This window comes from Neofelis nebulosa, chromosome X (genome assembly GCF_028018385.1).
Source record: "Neofelis nebulosa isolate mNeoNeb1 chromosome X, mNeoNeb1.pri, whole genome shotgun sequence".
In the NCBI taxonomy this organism is placed as follows: Eukaryota; Metazoa; Chordata; class Mammalia; order Carnivora; family Felidae; genus Neofelis; species Neofelis nebulosa.
In genome coordinates, this window is record NC_080800.1 from 108,190,041 (window position 1) to 108,213,326 (window position 23,286).

Here is a 23,286-nt window from a genome sequence, read left to right on the forward strand (position 1 = left end):
GATATATGGCCACTAGATGATGCCCCCAAGCCCGGTTAAAAAGGCAGAGGAGGAACAGGGGTTCAGTTAGCAATCAATTATTTAAGCACTGTTCTGTGTTTAAGGGAAACGTTTGCAGCAGTGATTTTAGTGATGCCACTTGATAGTCACAAGACAGTCCAGGTCACAGCCCCTGTCCTTGGGGCTGCAGTGAAGCCCTTCTCTCCATCACCTCCATTCCTCACAGGTACTTCCTAATTTACTTCTCCCTGCATTCTTTTCTCCCCCTTTCCAAGTTGCCACATTACGGTTGTTTGTTTGTTTGTTTGTTTGTTTTTTTACATTCGTGGCGAACACTCATTGGGTTCCACTCCTCCTACCTTATGTCTCATCAGTGCCTAGCACAGTGCCAGACACAGCACTGTGGCTGTGTACATGTGGCAAAGAGATGTCCTGGGTAAACTCTTCTGGAAACACTGTGACTTGAGTGTATACCTTCGGAGTTCTACAGAATCTGGAGCGAGGACTCCAGTAGTGGCACCCCAGGCACTGTGGGGATGAGGTAGTAGCTTTAGGGTAGGGGTTATTCCTTTCCTCCTGAAAGCCCTCCCTCTGTAAGCCTGCCTGGAAGGGTGTTGTTCCACTGCGGCTGAGGCTTCTGCAGTCAATTAAGAAGAAAGCCTCTTTCCTAGAGGACAGAGGCCCTGTCAATAAGAGGGTGAGTTACTGTCTCAGAGTTGAGCAGAAGAGGTGGCGCTAAAGTGGCAATGAATCAGTCCAAGTGGCAGGGGCAGATTACCTGAGTGATGGTGAGCAGGGGGATGAAGCCGAAGCCTGAGCCCTTGGGGCTGGGGCTAAGTGATAGAGTCTCTATATACAAATGCATACAGTCAGCTCCTAACCCACCTCCTCACTTCCACTCCAGCCAAGTCCCCACGGATAGCCCTGGCAGCCTTCTTAGAGGAGGAAGTAGAGTGGAAAGCACCTTTCTTGAGGAGGGTGTTTGGGTTACCTGGGTTCCAATCCTGACTCTGCTACTTGCTATGTGATCTTGGGAAACTCTTTTCCTTCCTGTGCCCAACACCAGACGGAAGTTAAGGGGGCAAGGGGCTCTGTGCCAGGCCATGTACTAAGTACTTTACTGATGTTATTTCACACACTCTTGCCCACAGTGCTATAGGGTGAGCATTTACTGCCCTATTTTGCAGTTGAGAAAACTGAGGCTAAGTGATATTTAGGGACCTACCTTCTCACTAATGTGTCATGAAGTACTTATGTATTTATGCCACCAAGGCAGTCACTATAACCCAAACCAACAACCCGCCGCTTTTCTGCCTAATTTGGCTCCCTGTGTACTCAGGTTCAAATCATGTCTTCCAACTGCCCCCAACACTGACCTGTGCTGCTTTCCTGGCAAGGTAGTTGGCTCTCTGAATGGGTTTCTCTTTTCATCTTCTGTGACACCCATCCACCAGCAACTAAAATCTTTCCCTGGTATATCAATCTAAGATCCCACATTAGAAAGCAAGCATCACCAGAAAGATGCCCCCCAATATCAGTGCCATGTCACAAACGTGTGGGGAATGGCTGCAGGATGCTGCAGTGAGGAAGGGGAGCAGAGCTGCAGGGCCAGAAGGAGGGGCTGCAGAAAAATCCAACAGGGAAGAGAGAGAGAGGGAGAGAGAGAGAGAGAGAGAGAGAGAGAGAGAGAGAGAGAATGCCAAGGACAATTTGGACCAGCCTCAAACTGCTGCTCCCTCCCTTTCTCCCCCTCTCCTGATCTGGTGCTCTAGAATGTATAAAGGGGCAGTACCCAGCCCATTTTCAGCAGGAGGAGAGGGAGAGATCCTCTTCTTCAATGGAAAGGAAAACTGCCCTGAGCATTCAAATTACATTCCTGTGTTGGGTAAGATTTATTGAATTGCTGTAGGGGGAGGGGTGGGAGGAGGAGGAGGAGGAGAAGAGGGCATCTTCCTGGTTGTGATGGTGGCAAGGTGGTACTTCAAGTGAAAAGAGCGCCACCAGTGCTGCAGCTCTAGGGCCAGAAGCTCTCTCCCTTTGCTAGGGAATAAGAGAGACTTGGCCACTGGGCTCCTGGACCTCATTTCCAATGCAGGTCCCTAAAAGCCACATCCCAGAGCCTTTGGGGAATAAGTCCTTGTCTCCCTGGGCTGCCCCAGTATCTGTGTTTGCCTGGAGTCAACAGTTGCCCTCTTTCCTGTCCCCTCCCTTTCCTTCCTTGTCTCCTTTGCCTAGGCTCTGCTCCCCGCTCCTTCTTGCCAGGTTCACCCATAGACTCTGGCATTTTTGACTCTCCTCTTTCTTTTCCCTTCCTGTCCCTCTGCAAGTCAACAACAACACCCTCCCTTTGTCTATTTACTTTGTCCAGAAGAGGAGAAAATCCAATTGGGTGGGGGTGTAATTGCATATTTGAAATTTTCCCCACTTCAGAGCTTGTGTTTATAACCCCGCATTACCTTTGTTGCATCAGATGAGAATATTTAGTACTTGTGAATAATATATTTTTGCTTGGCTGAATAGTGATTTGTATATACCATTGCTGGGCTGCAGATGAGAAGGGAAGCAGTTTTTGGAAGAGGTATTAGAAGGTAAGATGGTTTGGACAAGTGTGAATGCCTTGTGATTTCACCAGGTGCCAAGAAGATAGAAAAAGAAAGGTTGAAGACTATAGTTGTGTGTGTGTGTGTGTGTGTGTGTGTGTGTGTGTGTGTGTGTGTTGTGGGGGGGGGAGGTTACTGAGACCATTTTCATCCAGGTGGGTAGAGGACTTTGTGAAGTCAGCTTCTGTTTGCCCTTGCACTGGTCTTTGAACAAAATGATCTTTTTGTCTCTGAATCTTCAAGGGCAGAGGTCCTGGACACGATGGGAAACAAGGAGCCAGAAGAGTGAGGCAAGGAGAGGAGGAGGGTGTTCCCTGTGCTCTCCCTGTGTGCAAAGGGCCAACAAGAGATGTTCCGTGCCCTCCAGTACCATACAAAACAGGGCAGAAGGGAAGCAATGAGGGGTAGCAAAAAGTGTGCTGAGCTGGGATCCAGGAGTTCTGGGCCTTCTTCTTGGCTCTGCCACTAATTATCTCTGTCTGCCCTTTGGTAAGTTTCCTAGCCATCTAACCCCCCACCTCTGCCTTTCTTTCACCTGTAATGTGAGGTTATGTGGCAAGGCCAGGGGAGGGGAAGTTTGCAACACTCAGAGGAAAGGATCCTTGGGCTGAATCTTGAAGGAGAGATCAGCGTTGAACAAAGGGAGAGAAGATTGTGGGGTACAGCAAGAAACAGTGGGAGTAGCCCAGGGAATTTAGCAAACAGGTATGCGTAAGGCACTGAGCTGGCTGCCGCGTGGAAAATTGCTATGAATCACCCCTGCCCCACCGGGGAAGGCTTTACAGAGAGTGGGGGAATTTGAGCGGCAGAGCTAAGCGCTCGCAGAGCCTGCAGCTTGTCCCAGGACGGGCCGTGGCCGCGCCGCACGACTGACCAGCGGGTCTCGCAGCCACTTATTCCCTGGCCGGACCAGGACAGTCGCCAAGAGGTAGTGCTGGGGCAGGGCTCCAGGGGCCTGAGTGCAGCCCACTGAGGGGTTAGAATGGGAGGTGAGGGCTCTCCAAGCGGAGGACCCGACGTGAGGGAGGGAGGGAGAGGAAGCCCGTGAGTGCTGCACAAGTTCCAGGTTTTCGCGTTCAGTGCTCAAACCTGCAGCACGCGAGCAAGATTTAATGTTTCGAAATCTCGGGGGAGAGGTAACCGGGAGCGGTCTTTGCGCGCCGCGGGGCTTTGTTTAACTTTGCAGCTTCTGCGCTATCTCGAGCCACACAAGGGTGAGACGCGCGTGGCGCACCTCAGCCAGAGGGCCGTGCTCTGCAGCCCGGTGGCAGCCGGAGGCCCAGGACCAGCCTCCAGAAGGCGAGGGTGCAAGTCCGCGTCGCCCCCGCTCCACCCCCTCTGCCGTCACCGAGCTAGGGGTCAAGGGCAGAAGGTCCAGCTGGGGCTCCAGGAGCGGGAGATGGGAAGACCTGCTTAGACCCTCCACTCTATGGTGCCCTTAGACCTGCGGAGGGGCGAGGGGCGCTCTCTCTTCCCAACTGTGGTCAGAGGCAGTGTGGCCCCTGTCCTGGAGTTGGCGAAGTCCTGTAGAAGTATCAAGGACTCTGAAAAATTGATAGCTGTGTTTCTACGGTGCTCTTAGATAAACAGGATAATAATAAATTAAGCCAGTTGTGTTTGGGCTTGGAGATGGTCTCAGATTTTCCCAAGGCCACTCAGCTGCTTAGTAACTAGGCAAGCTTCCTGACTCCTGGTATAGGTTTTTTTTTTTTCTTTTTTCACTGCATCACAGCCAAGACAGTGACCTAATTTTGAAGAGGGGACAGATAGGTAGTTAGACAGACAGACATTGATATTTTTTTTAAATATGGTTATTTTAATGTAGTTTTAAAATACCATTCATAGCATGACAACTACCTGGGAAACATCTCCCACAGCCCCAATTCTCTATGACAGCCACTCAGACAGGATTTAGAAGAAGAAAACTGGCAAAAATTGGATGCTTGTTGGGGGAAGATGCAATCAAAGGAGAAGAGAATCAGGTGGGGGTGGGGGAACAGAGATGGGGAAGAGGTAGCTGTCAGAACAGATTGTGAGAACAACTTTATTCTAAAGGTTTCCTTCCTAGGCATCTGTCCAGATAGTTTGGGGGAGTGTCCCCATTAGTTCTCTGATGCCCAGTCTGGAGAAGCCCCAGCTGTGGTCTGCAGGTACAAATGCTTGATGGCAGAGTCTTGTTTCCCTCCTTCTCTCTGTTGTAGCCAATACATTCTGTGTGTGTGTGTGTGTGTGTGTGTGTGTGTGTGTGTGTATAAAATGCATATGCAAAAGAGCTTGAGGATGTCTGTGAGAGTGAATGTGGGTGTCTGAAAGGGAGTGTGCCTCAAAGAGGGGGGCTTGGGGTGGCAGGGATGTTGAAAAGAGGGGAAAAACGAATCAGAGTTTACTGAAAACCCACAGCTGAGTAAGGGTCTTCTTAGTGCTAGTGGACCTGAGGAAATAGTCAATTCTTAATGTTCCTTAAAGTAAAAAAGGAGAGGAAATGGATTTAAATTAGTGCAGGAAAGAATGACATTAGACCCATGGGCCTTTCTTGATAGTCCTTCAGATTCCTGACATTAAGGTGACCTCCAACTTGGCTGCAAGATCTCAAGGGCAGAAACTGGGGCTTTCCACTTCAGATGCTCCCCACTTTCCTCCACCATCTGTAGCATGGATGGCTTGCACACTGTGCTTCAGAAGCCAAAGGTAGGGACTAAATCCCTTTTGTGGGCCAGTTATCTTTTATCTACATTTTGCAGCCTAGACTAGCCCCCATTCCCTCCACACACACAGTTGCCTTGCATCTCTGATCATCGAAAGACCTAGTGAAGAAACACCTTAACTCATCCCCTCTGAAAAGTGTGTGCTTCCTGCTGACAGGGGGTGAGTAGCCACCTTTGCTTTCAAAGGATGGTGTGAGGGCATTCTTCAGTGGGGATGCTGTCTGCCTCATTCCAGAGCACTTCTCAGTCTTCCTCTCAAATTTCACTTTCATATATATTTGGGGACAATACCTCACCTTGGTGCAGCACTGTACCCTTTGGAGAATTATTTCATTCCACCCTGTCTTTTATTTGATCTTTACCACAGTTATAGCTAATAGGTATCATGATTCTTGTTTTGCAAGGTGATGGAACTGAGGCTCAGGAAAGTGAGATAATTTGCTACAGGTCACTTGGTTGGTGAGTGTGTGAACTTACATGTGGCAAGGCTGGGATTTGAACCCAAGTTCCAGTCCATGTCTCAGGACCTTTTCAGGATGGCATGCTGTCAGCTTGGGGGTAGGCTAGGATGAGGGATGCGGTGGGAGGAACACATAGGGTTTTTGGTGCCTTTTCCCTCTACCCACTCCTGTTCTCTATCTTTTGTAATAGTCCTTTCCTGAGCCTTCTCTCTCTGTCTCTCTCTGTCACTGTCACTCTCTCTGTCTCTTTCTTTCATCATCATCATCATCATCATCATCATCATCATCATATTTACCTGTCGTATCTATCAATTGATTAATTGATCTATCTAATCTACCTTTATTACCATTTCCCAAAAAAAAGTGTGTATAAATGAGACCTCAGAAATCCAGCCACCTTCTTAGGAAAGAATTCAGTCTCAGTTCAGACTGTCCCAGTCTCAGGCAGCAGCTGAACACCAAGAAATACCATGGTTTAGTGGGAAAGGAAAGCCTGGCCTGAGGATAGGTAGGGACAGCTGGTTCCCAGATCATATTCCTCCATGGTGTTTTCGTGTAACCTCAGGTAAGTCACAACCTCCTCAGAGTCCTAGTTTGTTGTTATCTGTAAAATGGCGAAACATAATACCCACCTCCCTCCTTCCCAGGGGTTGTTATGAGAATAAAATGGCATGATTCATTTATCCATGAATCACGAAGAGCTGTTTCTGTTTTAATTACAAGACCTTTATGTTCTCTCAAAACCCTCAAAATTTATAATCCTATGATTCACCCAACAAATACCTATTGAACACCTACTGTGTGCTAGGGCCTAGAGATAATGGACATTTTGAAAGCTTTGAAGAAAATGAAAAGCACAAGACAAGTTAGACATTTAAAAAAATTTACCTCCTATTGATGGAACATCTTATTTTTTTAGTTTTTCTGCCACAACATAATAAAAGCAGCAACCAAAAGAGGGGGAAAAACAGCAACACAGCTTGTGATGCCCGCGCTATTACGCACTCTGACACATCCTGCAGATAATAGTGGGAATATCTATATCTTGTTGTATTTGATGTCACATCACCTTGTTTACACTATCCTTTGGGATGTTTACAGCATAAAGATTGCCTCTCACCTTCCTGGGCTTGAGTTGTTTCTTCAGTCAATAAAATTTAAAAAGGGCATCCCACATTCTATACAGTGACTACCATACTTATTTTACAGAGATTGTAATTTGTGGTGGTTGCCTGCCTTCAGATATGACCTCCCCTGGCTTATTGACTCACACTTTGATTATATGTCCATTCTTTTGATTTCATTAATTAGCTGTGCATTGTTTTGCAGCTATTAAGAGTAAAGGTGGATGGAGCAGTGGAAAGAGCCCCAGGACTGAGAAGAACTGGGTTCTTGTCTAGATTCTGCTGTCAAATTGCTGTGTGGCCTTTGGCAAACTTGCATCTCTCTCTCTGAGCTTCAGTTTTCTAAACTGTAGAATGGAAGCTTTGGACTAGGTGATGGCTAGGGTCCTTTCTCTCTGTGATCCATTCTAATATACTAAGCAATTCCTGAAACATTCAAGAATGTGTGTCAGAAAAGCCAGAAGTTTCCTCAATATACTTTAACAGTACTACCTCCAGTTTATGAGCTTCGGCTATGGCATGATGAGCTGACTCCGCGTATAGAAGAGCACTGCTCCCAAATTTAATTATCTTGGGGGCACCATCACAGCGTAGGATAAAATGAGCCATTTTGTTCATCACGACTGCAGCCTTTGCCAAAATGGAGGTTATGGGATAACAACTTAAAGGCTAACTCATTAACACTCAGAGATGAATGAGGTAATGTGCCAGCAGACCAAACTGGTGCTCAAATATTTTTATCTGGAGACCTGTATCTCTTTCCCACATTGTGATACATTAACAGGGATGTCTTTATCTATTGTCACTGCCTGTAGACATTTGCATAACATAGACACAATGCCTGTGGGGCACTCACGCTCATGCACTATCAATTTCTCAAACTCTGAAGCGCCATCAAATCTTGGAGCAAAATTCTGATGGTGCCATAAAGTGCCTAGGTTATAGGAATTCAAATGATGGCATCCGTGAAGTCCCCTGCTTTTTTTTCTCATAGGTGTTTACTAGTGAGTGCTATGCCATCCCTAACTATTTGATGGGGACAGTGGAGTAAATTAGTCCTCCAGATTGTGAGGGCTGTGGATTTATGCCTAGCTGAAAGCATTCCTGTCCTCACAATGTAGAAGAGCATGACCTTTCTGACGTTAATTTGTTTCTCCATCTGTGCCATGCATTTCGGCAGGATGTGAGGAAGAGGCCTGATGATACCCAAATGTGTTTCCCCCTTTTGTATTTCTGGAGACTTGCTCTGGGTCTCCCTCTGGTCTTTGTTCAAATTCTCTGTTTCAGCATCTGCTAATATCCTAGCCCCTCTACTTATCTACATACAATTAATTATGCTTTCTTTTGCCAGTGTCAGTGTAAAATTGGATGGTTTGAAAGAAAAAGAAATTTTGAGACATATAGGCATTTTGCTAACCTGAATAATAGCATTTAAAAAATTGATCTATGCAGTTAGTTTTCCTATTTTGTAAGATGACTTTTTTTAAACTTGACCCTGAGGCTGTTGGAGACTGAAGAAGAAAGACCTATTCCCAACAGTCTCCCAAGATCTCTTTACCTGTTTTAATTTAATTCAAATTTAGTAGAGCTTGAACAGAGTAAGACTTTGTATGCATTGATACAAATTCTAATTTTATGTAATTACTTTTGAAACCTGATATTTTCTCGTAAACTCCTTTGCAAAGAACCTTCAAGATCAACGTTTTTATTAAAAACCAATGCTAAATATCACGCATGCATTATTCATTTATTCTCACACAACTGCTGAAATGGGTACTGCATCATTTTCCCATTTTATATAGGAAGTCACTGAAGCTCAGAGAATTCAACTGATTTTCCTAAGGTCACACAGCCAAGATATTGTAAAGCTTGGCTTTGAACTGCATTCTGTTTAGTTCTGACTCCAGCGGCCCCTGCAGATATATGTCTAAAGACTTTGTTTTTGCAAATGTCTTGAATTCTAGGCTGAAACTGAGAGGACTTGCTTTCCTCTTCTGTCTTGTATATTTTTTGATGCCATGGTCACTTCAGGCCAGCCCTAAGGCATGCTGAAAGGGGAAGAGGAAGATACTTTGGAGCAGGAGAGGTCTCTTGGCACCTTGTTCCCTGTGAGGAGCCTCCTTTTGTACTCAACTTGGAAAACCAAGCCTGAGGACAAGTATTCAAATCTCAAGAACCTGTTTCTGTGTCTCTTTTGGTGTTGAAACCTGCTTACTTGCCCCCCCCCCCCATCTGCTTCCTGTCTGGGCACACTGGCCTTCCTAACTCTACTTCTGTCCTGGTGGCTTGAGAGGGTTGAAAGCAAGCAAGACAGTGTCAGTTTTGCTGGCAGAATAGCAGCATATGACTGCTCTTAAGTTTAGCCCTGTATCTTTGAGCAGGAGGCAATGACAAACGGTTTATTCTAAGGCCTTTGATTTCCTTCATAATTGTAAGCATCTAGGCTGACTCATCTCTCAAAGGCTTTTCTCTCTGTCTCTCTCTTTTTTGGCTGGTGTTGTTTTGAGATTTTCTTATTTGTTCTTACCTTATTTGGGGGGGGGAGAGGGATAGATTTTCATCTTGGTTTCTGGGTAAAAGAACCAGCTATACTCTTCAGATGACCAGATCTGGTAAGCCTTGGCAAGAAGAAATAGCCACAAGTTCAAAGCAGGTACAAATATGCCTGAATTGGGGAAAGGGAGAGGGGGAGTAACCTCAAAAAAATTTAAGCAGAGCTAGGCTGTATGTGTCAGGATGAGACCCTTGGCTAATAGGGTCTGGACCAGCTATTGTGAATGGGGGATTGCTAGGGACTTAGTCTGGGACTGAGGTGGGTGCTGTGCATATGTCTTTGGTTAAAATGATCATCTTGTGGACAAAGTTTGGTGGTTGGGCTTAGGCATTCAGTTTGGGTCCAGGGAATGGTGCTTTGGAGTTGAAGGAGATTTAAAAAATCCATGCTAAGGATTTTTCCTCCTAGCTCAGTTCAAAAGCCATAGAAAGACTCCTCGCCTTTTCTCATACTGCACTTCAGTTATCTGGTAAGAACTTATTTTTGATAAGCGTGACTTTGGCTATTAAGGAAAGTGGGCAAAAGAGAATTTTGGAAACAAAACAAGGGTGGGATTTTGGTGGGTTTGTGGGTTTGTTTGTGTGCTTGTTCTGGACAGAGCTCATTTGTATAGATTGTTGAATGATAAACGCCTACCTGCTTTTCCTCTGTCAAAGCCACATTACCTGATCTTTGGGATTTAAGCCGCCTACTCAACTATAATATATAGAATATTACTGTAAAACTCCATGGCAAAGGGGAGCTCTAAGAAATGGCATGTGACCCCTTCCCTTATTGTCAAAAGGTTTAGTTCCCTATGTCCCAAATTATCTTCTCTATCAAGAGCCAGAATCCACACACTCACCCAAACTATAACCTTTGGAGCTGTCCTAAATTCTATCCTTCTTATTACAATTCCCCTAAGCTCTGTCAATTCTACCCATAGAATCCTACCCCAGCCCCAGCCCCAGTGACACTGGCTTGTATCAGCATCTCTTTGCCTCTTGGCTGATCTACCTACTTCAGACTCTCTACTCAGACCAGGCTTTTCACTGCTCCCTGTGATTTTTCCAACTGCAGCTCTGACTCTGTCCCTCTCCACTTAAAACCCTGCAGTAGTTCCCTACTGCCTTCAGGAGAAAGTCCAGTTCCATAATATGGCTTACAGGGCCATTCCTCAGTTCATGCCTGCTTATGCAGATTTATCTCCTAACATCCCCTTTCTACAGCTTTAAGAATATGACAACCTCTCTCCCATCTCTTTGCCTTTGCACAAGATGTTCTCTTTCTGGACTCCCCCCACCCCCATCTCCAGGCAGACTTAGATGTTTCCTCCTTTCTGCTCTCACAGTACTTTGTTTATATCTTGGCCATTGACTTCTCACAAGGTTTTGTAAATTGTTACCAACCTGTGTATCTCCTTCACTGCACTGTTAGATCTTTTATGAAAAGAGTAGTTTCATTTGCCCATAGTTGAATCTTTAGTGCCTGGCACAAAGTGAGTAATTAATACAGAATTTTTTTAAATAAATGAATGAATGAAAGAACAAATGAGGCCAGGATGTGCGGGGAAGAATGCTGTGTGGGGTCCAGAGAGATCCCCACTGGGGGATCCTATGCAGCCTGGGAGCAGCAGTATGGGATACTGGGCGCCATGGAGAAGGGACATGGAAAACAGGTTTGCCAGAACACTAAGACAAACTTCACTCTGATCACCAGTTCTGTGTTGGGAGGAGACTCACTAGAAATGGCCAGGAAACGATGTTTGTTTCTTTTGATACAAACTGGATGGTGTTTTCATGAAAAACATAATATAATCAAGTCTCACAATTTTTAGTAAATAGAGAAAAAGCAAAGGCAAACAAAATCTTACCACTTAATAAAGATGCTGTTCATATTGGGGTGCATTTCTTTCAGTCTTTTATTTTTATGCAGATTTTCCTTCACATGGTTGTAATCATAATTAACACAATCCTATATTTTGTATTTGCTGTTTAAAAGCTCTTTGTAAATATCACTTTAATGATTTCATAATTTTCCAGACTGTGGTCCTTCCATAATTTGTATAACTAGTCTCATTACTGGGCTAGCTTTTTTCCCCTAAATTTTTTCCTGTTATGGCTCATGTACATATGTTTTTGCCTGTCCGAAGGTAGATTTCATTAGGACAGATTCCTAGAAGGGGAATTACTAGGTCAAAGGGCCTGGGGATGATTTTTGGCTCCATACTTATGTGCCCCGTTTGCCTTCTGGAAGAGTTGTACACATTTTCAGTACTCCTAACCTAAATGAATATGCCCATTTCATCCAGCCTGGACAGCACAGAGTATCACCATTAAATGAACTCTATCAATTTTCTAATTAATTGAGGGGAAATATTACCTTATACTTGTCTCAATGTACATTTTACAATTGTGAATAAGGTTGGTTGGTTTTCTTTTTAATCTCTTTTTTCCTTCTTTTTTCTTTCTTTTTTCTTTACTTTCTTTTTCTTTCTGTCTTTCTTTCTTTTCTTCTCCTCCTCCTCCTCCTCCTCCTTTTTCTTCTACTTCTGCCTAATTAGGTTTTCTCTTTTCTGGACTATCGGTTCAGGGATGATTTTTTTTTTAAGTTGGTTTTTTTTCCTTCAAATAAGCAACCAGAGGCAGCTATGCTTGAGGGTGAAGCCACCTCCCAGTTTTCCCTCCCCCTTTACCACCCTCCCCCCCATAGCTCCTTCCACCAGGTCCAGTGACAATTGGATGATGCAGCCTTGATATCATCCGATTCCAGAATGGGTGGCTGCATTCCTTTTCTGAAGGCAGCAAGGACACTGTGCCCCAGAATCATGCCCCCTTTGCTGTTGTTGTCCGCCTTCCTTTTTTTAGTGAACGTCCTGGGAGGAGCCCCAGGAAACAATCCGGACCGCAGGACGAAAATGATATCAATACACAGTCTGTCGGAGCTGGAGCGTCTGAAGCTGCAAGAGACTGCTTACCACGAACTCGTGGCCAGACATTTCCTCTCTGAATTCAAACCTGACCGAGGTGAGCCGGCCCCGGAGCGTGGTGTCCCCGCCTTCGAGCGAGCGGACCCCCGGGCAGGACGGGCCGAGTCTGGGGTCCAGGAGGGTGGGAGGGGCTCCCGCCTGGTGTCGGCCCCGCTCGGGTCCCCTGGAGCCTGGACCACCGAGGAAGCAGGAGTTGAAGGGTTTTGGTTGAATTGTGGAAGAGGTCAAGATTAGTTGAGTTGGGTCGAAGCCTGGGGGCTTGAGGGGGCGGGCAGACAGGCGGAAGGCAGGGACAGACAGGTGGACAGAGGGCAGGTGAAAAGACTGACGCACCAGGTGCGGTGCGAGGAGTCAGAGCGAGGAGGAGGTGCAGAGGGACCCTTTGAGAAGGGACCAGGACGCACAGAGACGGCGTGCTCGAGAGACGGCGAGTCCGGGGAGATAGCGAGACAGCGAGAGAGACACGCGCCAATCCGGGCACAGAGCGGGAGGGCGGTGCGGGCGCGGGAGCGTCGGCAGGAGGTGCGCTGCGATCGCTGCCCGCTCCCCCCCCCCCCCCCCCCCCCACTCAGCCGGCTGCGGGTGAGCGAGCGGGACGAAGCCCTGGATGGGGCCCGAGCGTGCAGGGGGCTGGGCGGCCCCGGGGAGGCGGGAAGGGGCGCACGGGCCGAGGGGCGCCCCCGCGGCAGAGAAAAGTGCGAGGGGCGGGGGGCGCGCCGGGCGCGCGCGGCGGCCGTAACCTGGGGACGCCACGCGAGGGACGAGTAGACCCCGCTGCGGGGGTCTGAGAGCCGGGACGGCGCGTGTCGCCGCTGCCAGGGCTGCGGTGCGGGGAGCCGACGGCAGCCCGGGCGCGAGCGCGCCCACAGGAACTTGGCGACCCCTACTTGCCGCCGGGACGCAGGCGGAGCCCCTCCCCTAGCCTGTTGCACGGCCGCGGCGCCCCAGAGTCCGCAATGTGTGTCTGAAGCCCTGTGCGGAGCTGCTGCTGGTGCGTGACACGGGGCGCGCTGCGCACGAGGCGCCTCCGATCGTCTGATTCGGTTAAATTCTTGGAGTCTCAGGGGTGGTAGATGGGCTTGGTCCCGTTGTCAAACGGGGAAACTGAGGCTGAGAGAAAGCAAAACACTTTCAGCGGGCAGGTCGGAGCTGTTTGCTCCGCCCCCTCCCCCGCAGATCAATACATTGCGATGTTTTCATCATTTATCAAATCCTATTTGTGTGAGTGTGCGTGTCTTTTCTTTTTCTCTTCCCATAGCTCTACCTATTGACCGTCCAAACACCTTGGAGAAGTGGTTTCTGATTCTGAGAGGACAGCAGAGGGGTGAGGGGCTCTCGTACTTAGGAAATAAATGGGGCTTTACCCCCCCCCCCCCCGCCATTGTGTCCCTGGCTACTGGAGACTCGGCGGTGCCCATTGCTTCTGGGGGTACTCAACCCCCACCCCCCCAACCCCATAGGGGATGTTTCAGGAAATGGCGCACTCGCTGCAGACGCGGGGCGGTCCCAGCAGATTTCCCTAAGCCTTCCCCGTGGATCCACCCCAGACAGTCGCCCAGAAGAAACTGCCCTCATTGCTTCAAGGCTGTCACCCCCCTGGCAGGACCTAAGGCAGGGATCCCGAGCTCCGTCGGGGTAGTGGAACTGAGTGCTTCTGTCAAACCACTGCAGGGTCTTTTTGGCTCCCTCCCCAGGGAGGGGCGCTGCGGGTCTGGAGGGGTGGGGTTGGCTGCAGGCGGTTGCTTAGAGGAGCGCTACAGCCCCTGCACTTCCTCCTGATTTAAGCGCTGCGGAGCGTTGACGTGTCTCATTCTTTCTCTCCCTGGCTCCCCAGTCGTATCACTCAAGACGTTTGGCATTCGCCTGGAAGAGGTCCTGGTGAATGAGCTTACCCGCCGCAAGCATCTTGAACTAACAGCCGCGATGCAGATTGAAGAATCCACTGGTCAGGCCTCGGGACGTCGTCGGGGAAACGTGGTGCAAAGGATGTTTGGCCGCATCAGGCGCTTTTTCAGTCGCAGACGGGATGAGCCCACCTTGCCCCGGGAGTTTACTCGCCGTGGGCGTCGAGTGAGTTGAACCCTCCAAGCAGTGGCCGTCCCTGAGTTGTCCATCGATGCAGGGCGGGAGGGTCAAGGCCTGTGACCTCAGAGGGAGGGAGAGCTGAAGAGAACGTGTGTGTGTGTGTGTGTGGGGGGGTGTAATTGGCTTCCCACGGAGAGAAGGTCTCCTGTTATGAATGTGACACAATCCCCAGGAAGGTCCAAAGTGACCCTCCTGCTCCCCCCCTTTAAGATAGTTTGGGTTTCTCCACAGGGTGCGGTGTCCGTGGACAGCCTGGCTGAACTGGAGGATGGGGCCCTGCTGCTGCAGACCCTGCAACTTTCCAAGATTTCCTTTCCGATTGGCCAGCGACTTCTGGGATCCAAAAGGAAAATGAGCCTCAATCCGATTGCTAAACAAATCCCCCAGGTTGTTGAGGCTTGCTGCAGCTTCATTGAGAAACATGGTAAGGGGGCTGAGAATGATGGTTTAATCAAGGTAGGAGGCAATTAAAGGGGCAAGAATGGTGTTCTAGAAATGGGTAGAGAAAAGAGGACATAGGGTGAAGGGTGGGAACATTCCCCTGCCACCAGCTGGGGCTGGGATTCAGTTGGGGAGAGGGGAAATGCCATGGGGAAGGGGACCAGAGATACTTAGCATCTCCTGGTCTTTTCTTTCAGGCTTAAGCACAGTGGGAATTTTCACCCTGGAATACTCGGCAGAGAGAGTGCGTCAGGTAAACTGGCTCTGTTTACACCTATGTTCCTTGAGTGAGGAAAAACAGGTGGGGGTGTCTTCCCCATAGATCTGAGTGGAGTTTCATGCCTGGTGGGGGGGATCAACGTCTTCTTTCTAGCCCCTCAGTCATGCCATATTGCCAGCCACCTCCACTGAAGCTTGAGACTTATGGAAGGAAATGCCAGGAGGGAGCATGTGATGGGCAGGGCAGAGGGTCCATGTCTTCTCTCCCTTTTTTCTAGCTCCGTGAAGAATTTGATCAAGGTCTGGATGTAGTGCTGGATGACAATCAGAATGTGCATGATGTGGCTGCACTCCTCAAGGAGTTTTTCCGGGACATGAAGGACTCTCTGCTGCCAGACGATCTGTACATGTCCTTCCTCCTGACAGCAAGTGAGTCTTGTGCTGTCCCTTGTCAGGCAAGGAGGGGAAATAGTATGGGGGGGCGGTAGGGACAGAGGTCTGGCTGCAGGACCCCAGGGAACTAAAACAGAGTAAACATCAGAAGATGAAAACACCTATCCAGATTGCTTTCCCCAGATCTCTTAATAGTCCATTGTAAGTCTATTGTTGGGAGATTTCTCTAGAGCTTCTTGAAGCTGTGTGTGTCCTCCCAGGGCAAAGAGGAACCTAGGTTCTGTAGAAGGGATCTGCTTTTGATGGGAGCACTTCTTGCTTTCAGGGATCCTGAGCTCAAATGCTTTGGGAATGAGCAAAGACAAGATGCCTGGGTACTTCCTCCATAGCTCTTCCTCAGTTTTCAAGCATAATCACATGTCTTTTGGTATCAGGCTGCTGTCAAGGCTAGCCCCCTGAGCCATCCACTGCTTTCCTTCTTCTAGCTCTAAAGCCACAGGATCAGCTTTCTGCCCTGCAGTTGCTGGTTTATCTGATGCCACCCTGCCACAGTGATACCTTGGAGCGTCTGCTGAAGGCCCTGCATAAGATCACTGAGAACTGCGAGGACTCCATTGGCATTGACGGACAGTTGGTAAAAACCTGTGGAGAATGGTAATGAGAGCTGTAGTAGGGGACATGTGTGGGAGTGTATGAGAGAGACACAGAGACAGACGGTAGGAGAAGGCAACAAGAACAAAGGGAGACATTCATATTTGTGTCATTTCCATTATTGCCTCAGAGTCGATCACTTTCTGCTTTCCTTTTTGTAGGTTTCAGGCAACCGTATGACTTCCACCAACTTGGCTCTGGTGTTTGGATCTGCTCTCCTGAAGAAGGGGAGATTTGCCAAGAGGGAGTCCAGGAAAACAAGACTGGGGATTGACCACTATGTTGCTTCTGTCAATGTGGTCCGTGCCATGATTGATAACTGGGATATCCTCTTCCAGGTAAAGGGAGCTTTTGGACAAACTTCCTTCATAGCTTTCTCCTATTTACAAGGCAAGTGAGGGTCATACATGCATCCCTGACAGTAGCCAAAGCAGGCAGCCACTAAATCTTCCAGAAATTCCTCCTGCATTCAGTGGTCATGGTATCTTCAGTCCTGGGTACCTGATAGAGAGGAGTATAAATTTTAAAATGTTGTGTAATAAAGGCTAACGTTGCTCATTTTACCCTCAGGTGCCTCCCCATATTCAGAAGCAGGTTGCTAAGCGTGTGTGGAAATCCAGTCCTGAAGCCCTGGATTTTATCAGACGCAGGAATTTGAGGAAGATACAGTGAGTGTTTTCTTGGTTTGTTTAAGCTTAGCCTGAAGCAGAATCTCCTATGGGGGCTTTCAATCCAAGACCACCGTCATGTTAGGCAAACCAAGTATGAAAACTGACTTGCTTTTTCAAATTCATTTCCACCCAGGAGTGCACGAATAAAGATGGAAGAGGATGCTTTACTTTCTGATCCAGTGGAAACTTCTGCTGAAGCCCGGGCTGCTGTCCTTGCTCAGAGCAAGCCCTTTGATGAAGGTCAGTTCCCTGCTGGAGGTCACGCCCTTGCTGAAGGTCAGTCCCTTGGTGAAAGTCAGGCCCTTCCTGAAGGCCAGGTCCTTGGTGAAGATGAGCCCCTTGAGGAAGATGAGTCCTCTGAGGAAGATGTGTCAGGCCATGAAGAGCTAGTATTTGAGTATCTCCATCAAGGAGTAGTCTTTGGGGAAATTCAAGGTCTTGAGATCCCAAATGATCTTGAGATTCAAGGCCCACATCTTGAAGGCATACCAGAGCTTGATGAAGAAGATGATGACGACGACGACAACGATGATGATGACGATGATGATACCCTGAATTTTGATGATCTTCCTCCCCTTGAAGATATTCTAGACCCTGATGATGAAATTCCCGAACTCATTGAAATCCCAGACTTTGAAGAAATATCATATTTTGATATGGTCCCAGACCCTGAAGGAGCCCCAGATGTGCAAGAAATCCCAAATCCTGGAGAAAACCCAAACCACGACCTTGAAGAAGGGCCAGATTTTGAAGACAACCAAAATCTTGACCTTGCAGGAATTCCCTATCTCGATGTAATCCTGAACAATGAAGAAGCCTCAGATACCGATGAAATCTCAGACCATGCAGATGCTTCAGAACATGATGAAAACCCAGATTCTGAAGAAGATCCCAATCTTGAAGAGGTTCTGGCTCTTGATGAAATCCCAAATGATGTATCCTCAAATGCTGAAGCAATTCCAGGCCACGAAGAAGCCCCAGAGGTCAATGGGATTTCAACTTCTGATGAAGACCTTGATTTTGAAGAAGTCCCAGCTCTTCATATGTTGCCAAGCCCTGAGGAAGCCCCTGGGGGTCATGAAATCCTAAATCATGAAGAATCCCCAGAGGTTAATGGACTCTCAGACCCTGAAGAAGACCCCAATCTTGAAGAGGTACCAGCTCTTGATGGAGTCCCAAATGATGAAGAAACCTCAGATACTGAAGAAATTCCAGATCAGGAAGAACCATCAGAATTCAATGGAATTGCAGGCTCCGAGGAAGGCTCCAACCCTGAAGAGGTCCCAGCTCTCCATGTGGTAACCAGCCCTGAAGATGACTCTGATTTTGATGACATTCAAGACCAGGAAGAATCTTCAGTTACTGAAGAAATCCCAAGACACGAAGAAGCCTCGGATGTCAGTGGAATCCGAGACTCTAAAGAAAACCCCCGTCTTGAAAAAGACTCAGTATTTAATGTGGTTCCAGAGCCTGGGGATGCTGAAATTCACAATGAAATTCCCAGTTCTCAGAAAGACCGAGCCAACACTTTTGAAGAGGATGAAGTTACCAATTTGGTTCCAGAGCCTGAAGATGTCTCCATTCTCAACACAATTCCAGACCCTCAGCCAGACCTTACTGTCAGTCTTGATGAAATCATGAATGTGGAGGCTGTCCCAATGCCTAATGATCTTGACTCTAGAGAAGTTTGGAGTCCAAAGGCAATAAAGTCCCACAAAGAAGATGCAGATGTTACATTTCTTGTAGATACCACCCTCCTTAAAAACAGGTCTCAGCCTGGCCAAGTCACGGACCACAAATCCTCCCCAGAGTCATTGATGACTGACACCTGCTTTCTCCCCTTCATGAAGTGCTGTAAGCTTCCGGCTCCAGCTCTGTTACTCATTTGCTTAGTAAAATTAGTCAGGCTGGTTGTAGGGTGGTGGTGGTTGTTAGGGGGCCGCCCTCTTCCCCGCCTGCCCAGTGGTATTGTCCATTTGCTGTAAGCACGGGGTATCTGTCTCACTCTTCCTATTCTCTAACCCAGCCCTACCCCCACCACCTTCTACAGGGGGCCTAGATTTAGAGATATGTGTTCCACTGTTAGGCTGCAGTTTTCTTAACACGTCAAATAGGGATGATCTTTCCTACTCTAACTTCTTGCTTCGTATTGTATTTGAAGTGCAAAATTAGGTCTTAGTCCCTTGCGTGCTGTGCAAAGTATGAAGTCTGGAAACATTAAGGAGTTAACACTGTTACTATTTTCCAGGTTCCTCTGAGGAGCCAGCTGTGCCTCCCGGCACTGCCCGTTCCCATGACGATGAGGAAGGAGCGGGTAACCCCCCCATTCCGGAGCAAGACCGCCCATTGCTCCGTGTGCCCCGGGAGAAGGAGGCCAAAACTGGCATCGGCTACTTCTTTCCTTAGATGTTTTTCCTTCTATAAGGTGCCGGACAGGGGAAAAGGGTGGGGGTAGACCTGGGATGTCACAGGAAACATTGAAGAAACGTTGAGGGTAAAGATCTGAGGGTAAGAAGGATTTCCACCTGATGCTCGGGTCAGGCTGAGAATTCCAAACACACTGCCAAGCCCCTTCACCGGGGAAGTTTGGTCTCTTCAGCTAGTAAAAGCAGAGATGTTTCTGTGTCATGCCCAGGCTCCCTGGTGCTACCTTGCCTTTCTCTTTTACCCCTGATCCTGGCTTTCCCACACTACAGCCTGTCCTTTAATTGATGTGACATTTGTGGTAAACACCTTGTCCCAGAGAAGCTCACAAATCTCGAGGTGCTTTCCCTCCCCCCAAAAAAGGGAATTGCATGTTTTTCCTGACTTTCCTTCCCTCCTCCCAAGAGCTCAATTGCAAAGGCCCTCAAGAGGCATGCTAGGACGTCATGTCAGGACTGACAGCTGACAAACAATTAACGCTAAATCATGTCACACCAACTCATAGCCGTGTCCCTGCAGCAACTCCACCACCTCAGGATTTTTTGCCCGCCCCAAATTATTTAGACCAATGGCTCATCAAATAGCCACCCCCAAAATTCTGTGCAGTTTTGCTCAGGTCACGCTAACAGGGAAACCTCAAATGTAAGCCTAACTAGCCTTCTGGGGTCAAAACTTAGAGGAAAAATTTGATTTTATTACCTAGATCTGTTTTACAGACAGCTGGAGTTCACACCCTGCTGTCAGCAAAACAGCTAGTTAGGTAGAGACACATAGTTCCAAGTAGTTCAAGTCACCTGATTCCAAACGTTATTACCTATCGTCTCTGTAGCTCCTCTCTGCAGGACGGTACAAATTTGCGGGACATGCTGTGGTAACACGCAGATATGGGTTATGTATGACATCCAAAATTATAGCTGATATTGAGGGGTAACAACTGCTAAGGTCCACAGAATGAAGAATGTATTGTATTGAGGGATAGAAATTGATCACACAATGGGTAACAACCGCAGAGCTCGAAGATTTGTGATTATTAAAACTTCTCTGGCATTTAATCATTAATAAACATCTGTGTTGTGACAGCAGCATATTCATGGCTTACTGTGTGTGTGTGTGTTTAATTTGAAAATTGGATTGGTGAGTTGGGAAGCTCTGACTAGAGCTGAAGGGGAAAGAGAAATAGGGAAGAGGGATAAAGGAGAGGGGGTGACATGGAATAATGGGATGTGGGGGAATGGACTAAAGCAGGGGGTGTGTAGAATAAAGGGGAGGGGTGATGGGGAATAAAGGAGAGAAGTGACACAGAATAAAGGAGAGGGGGAAAGGAATAAAGAAGAGAGATGATTGGGAATAAAGTGTTGGAGGTCAGAAGGACAAAAGGGGAGGGGTTATGGGGAATAAGGAGGAGACGATGGGGTATGAAGGGGAAGGGTGATGTGGGATAAGGGGGGGTGATGTAAGATAAAGGGATGGAAGTAATGGGGACAAAATGGGGGTGATGGGGAATAAAAAGCGGAGGTGATGGAGAATAAAGAGGCGGAAGTGATGGAGCATAAAGGGGAAGGGTGGGCGATGTGGAATAAAGGGGAAGGGGACATGGGATAAAGGGGAGGAGGGTGTGGAGTAAAATGGAAGAAAGGGGAAGTGCTCTAGTTGAATAAAGAGAATGAAAGGGTTAAAGTCAGATAAATGGTTGAGAAGGGATGAAAGAGAAACTGGAAAGAATGAAGCTTAAGAGGAGGGCCTCTAAAGGGAAAAGGAGGGGGATAAAGGGAGAGATCACTAGATGTTCTCAACTGAGAAATCCCCTTTGGATTGGTGAAAAATGAAAACCTGAAAACATCTGGAAATACATGATTTTCAGGGCAAGAGAAGAACGTGTTGCTGTTTGATTGACAGGACCTCCAACCTTTCTTGAAAACTTAAGACTTCATGACATGCTTGGAAATTTCCCGTGTCAGGCACAGGGCCCCGGGAGAGTGAAACGTTGTGTATTATTTATTTTTGTACACTTTGCTTTAGGATATTTCCTCACATAGAGTTTTACAGAGAGCAGAAATGTAATAACAGTGGGTCCCTCCCATAATAATTATCATAATTATTATAATAATCATTGGCATATATTGAGTTATTCCAAAGTGTCTGACACTGGGTTTGAAGCTTTACATGCATCATTTTATTTAATATTCACAACTCTATGAAGTACATGCTACTGTAATCCTCGTTGTTTCCTGGAAAACAGTGAGATACAGAGAGGTCAAATAATCTGCCCAAATTAAAGACCTGGTTAGTGGAAAACAGCCAGTCTCCAAAGCTCGGGTGTTTCACCACTAGATTACCCTGGGCCATCCATTTTAGAATTCTTCCTCTGACAAGAAGATGCTTTGTGATGTCTTGGGGGAGTTATTTGAATGGGATTTGCACTATTAACAAGCAAGGTTCACCCTCCTTCCTCATAGGTCCTTTCTCTCTAGATAGAACAAGCTACTAGACAACAACTGTGCTAGCTCATGCGGACCCTATATGCATCTAGGGCCCATATGTATTAAAGCCAGTGGGAAATGTAAAGCTCATTTATTCCAACTCTGTTCTTATATAAATGGTCACACAAAAGGTTTATATTGGCAAACAGCTGACTTGAGGTCAGAGATCTGGATTAATATTCAGACAAACCTTCTGACTGCCATTCCAGAACTTTACAGGGCTAAAATAGTAAAATGTGTCCCCAGAAAAGTTTGCCTGTACTTTCCCCACTCAGCTTAAAAACCAACCAATAAACCAGATAATAAGCAGGAAAGTTGATTGTTTCAAAACACTCCTTTTACTTCCAGGCCTTCCCTGAAACCAGGTTTTTTCCCTGATCTTATTGTTTCCCTTGCATTCCTCCCCAGTGCTGACTGCTAACCAGAGGGTTTGAACTGAGAGTGACAAATGGATGTGGGCATTATCCCCACTCTTCCGCATACTCTAAGGGAGATCTCAAGAGACTTCCTTGACACTCCAAGTCCTGGTCTCATCCCAGGTGGCCTTGACAATATCCACACAGAAGACCCATCCTGCACAGCCTGGTCTCACCCTCACCACCCTGTCCTTTAACTTCTTAGTGCTTCAACCAATCACTTGGCATCACTGGGTATGACTGGATTTCTGAGGGGTCAAGTTCAATATCCCATCGTGTCTTGAATCTCCTAACAGTGGCTGGGTCCCACGCATCTGCTATTTGGCTGCATTGAGGTGCCTAGTGCCTCAAGCCTTTCCTTTCTTCTTTACTTCTTCCCTCATCCAGCCAGATGTCGGGGCATATCGATTTAGAACTGACCACCTCTTCAACCCTTTGCCCTCCAAATACCACACCTGCACTAGTTAGTCTTAGGTTTGAGGTCCTCTGAACATCTGATCTCTCCAGTCTCACAATAACCACTGTGAGAGACAGGAGTGGCACTCCACATATTGGTGCTTCTAAGAGTTAGAATTTCCAGGCTCAGCTGGTCCCTCAGGCCAGTCAGTAATGCTTCACGTGCCCCAGGTTGTCTTCTTCTCTAAATCTCCACTCATTCATATTCCATTTCTACATCATTCCCCTCAAATAGCAGCCCTATTCACTTGAACTCATCTCAAATACATCCTCTCTTCTGCTTTATACTGGTTTACTTTCCTCTTTTCTAGTTTCTTTGGGTAGGAACTTAGATTATTGATTTTCTCTTTTCTGGTGTAAGCTTTCAGTACTTTGCGGTGTACCACAAGTTTTATATGTTGTATTTTCACTCTGTTTAGCATATTTTTTTTATTTTCCCTTGAGACTTTCTCATTGACCCACAGATTATTTAGATGGTTAGTTTCATTTCCAAGTGTTTTGAAAGTTTTCTGTTATCTTTCTGCTATTGATTCATAGTACTGCTTGGCTCACCTGATGTAGGTGGGACTTCCATTTGATCTAGAGGAAGGATGAGCCTTCCTGGCCCACGTTCTATTGCTAAAACGAAGCTGGTGTTC

General features: G+C 47.2%; 1 protein-coding gene across 4 annotated transcripts in view; it reads left to right on the forward strand.

Moving 5' to 3' along the window:
• The window catches only part of ARHGAP36 (Rho GTPase activating protein 36), a 52,617-nt gene extending 32,239 nt beyond the window's left edge, over nucleotides 1–20,378 (forward strand). For 3 of the 4 annotated variants that reach the window (XM_058713236.1, XM_058713235.1, XM_058713234.1), the window contains exons 2-12: nucleotides 12,291–12,449; nucleotides 13,671–13,736; nucleotides 14,247–14,482; nucleotides 14,729–14,921; nucleotides 15,136–15,191; nucleotides 15,436–15,586; nucleotides 16,036–16,184; nucleotides 16,363–16,539; nucleotides 16,772–16,869; nucleotides 17,006–17,112; nucleotides 19,121–20,378. In XM_058713236.1, coding sequence (XP_058569219.1) covers nucleotides 12,341–12,449; nucleotides 13,671–13,736; nucleotides 14,247–14,482; nucleotides 14,729–14,921; nucleotides 15,136–15,191; nucleotides 15,436–15,586; nucleotides 16,036–16,184; nucleotides 16,363–16,539; nucleotides 16,772–16,869; nucleotides 17,006–17,112; nucleotides 19,121–19,278 — 1,500 coding nt within the window. In that variant the 5' untranslated portion in view covers nucleotides 12,291–12,340 and the 3' untranslated portion in view covers nucleotides 19,279–20,378. Of the gene's footprint in view, nucleotides 1–11,503; nucleotides 12,450–13,670; nucleotides 13,737–14,246; nucleotides 14,483–14,728; nucleotides 14,922–15,135; nucleotides 15,192–15,435; nucleotides 15,587–16,035; nucleotides 16,185–16,362; nucleotides 16,540–16,771; nucleotides 16,870–17,005; nucleotides 17,113–19,120 lie in introns of those variants that run through there. The other variant, XM_058713233.1, reaches the window with a different exon arrangement.
• Nucleotides 20,379–23,286: the final 2,908 nt, after the last annotated feature.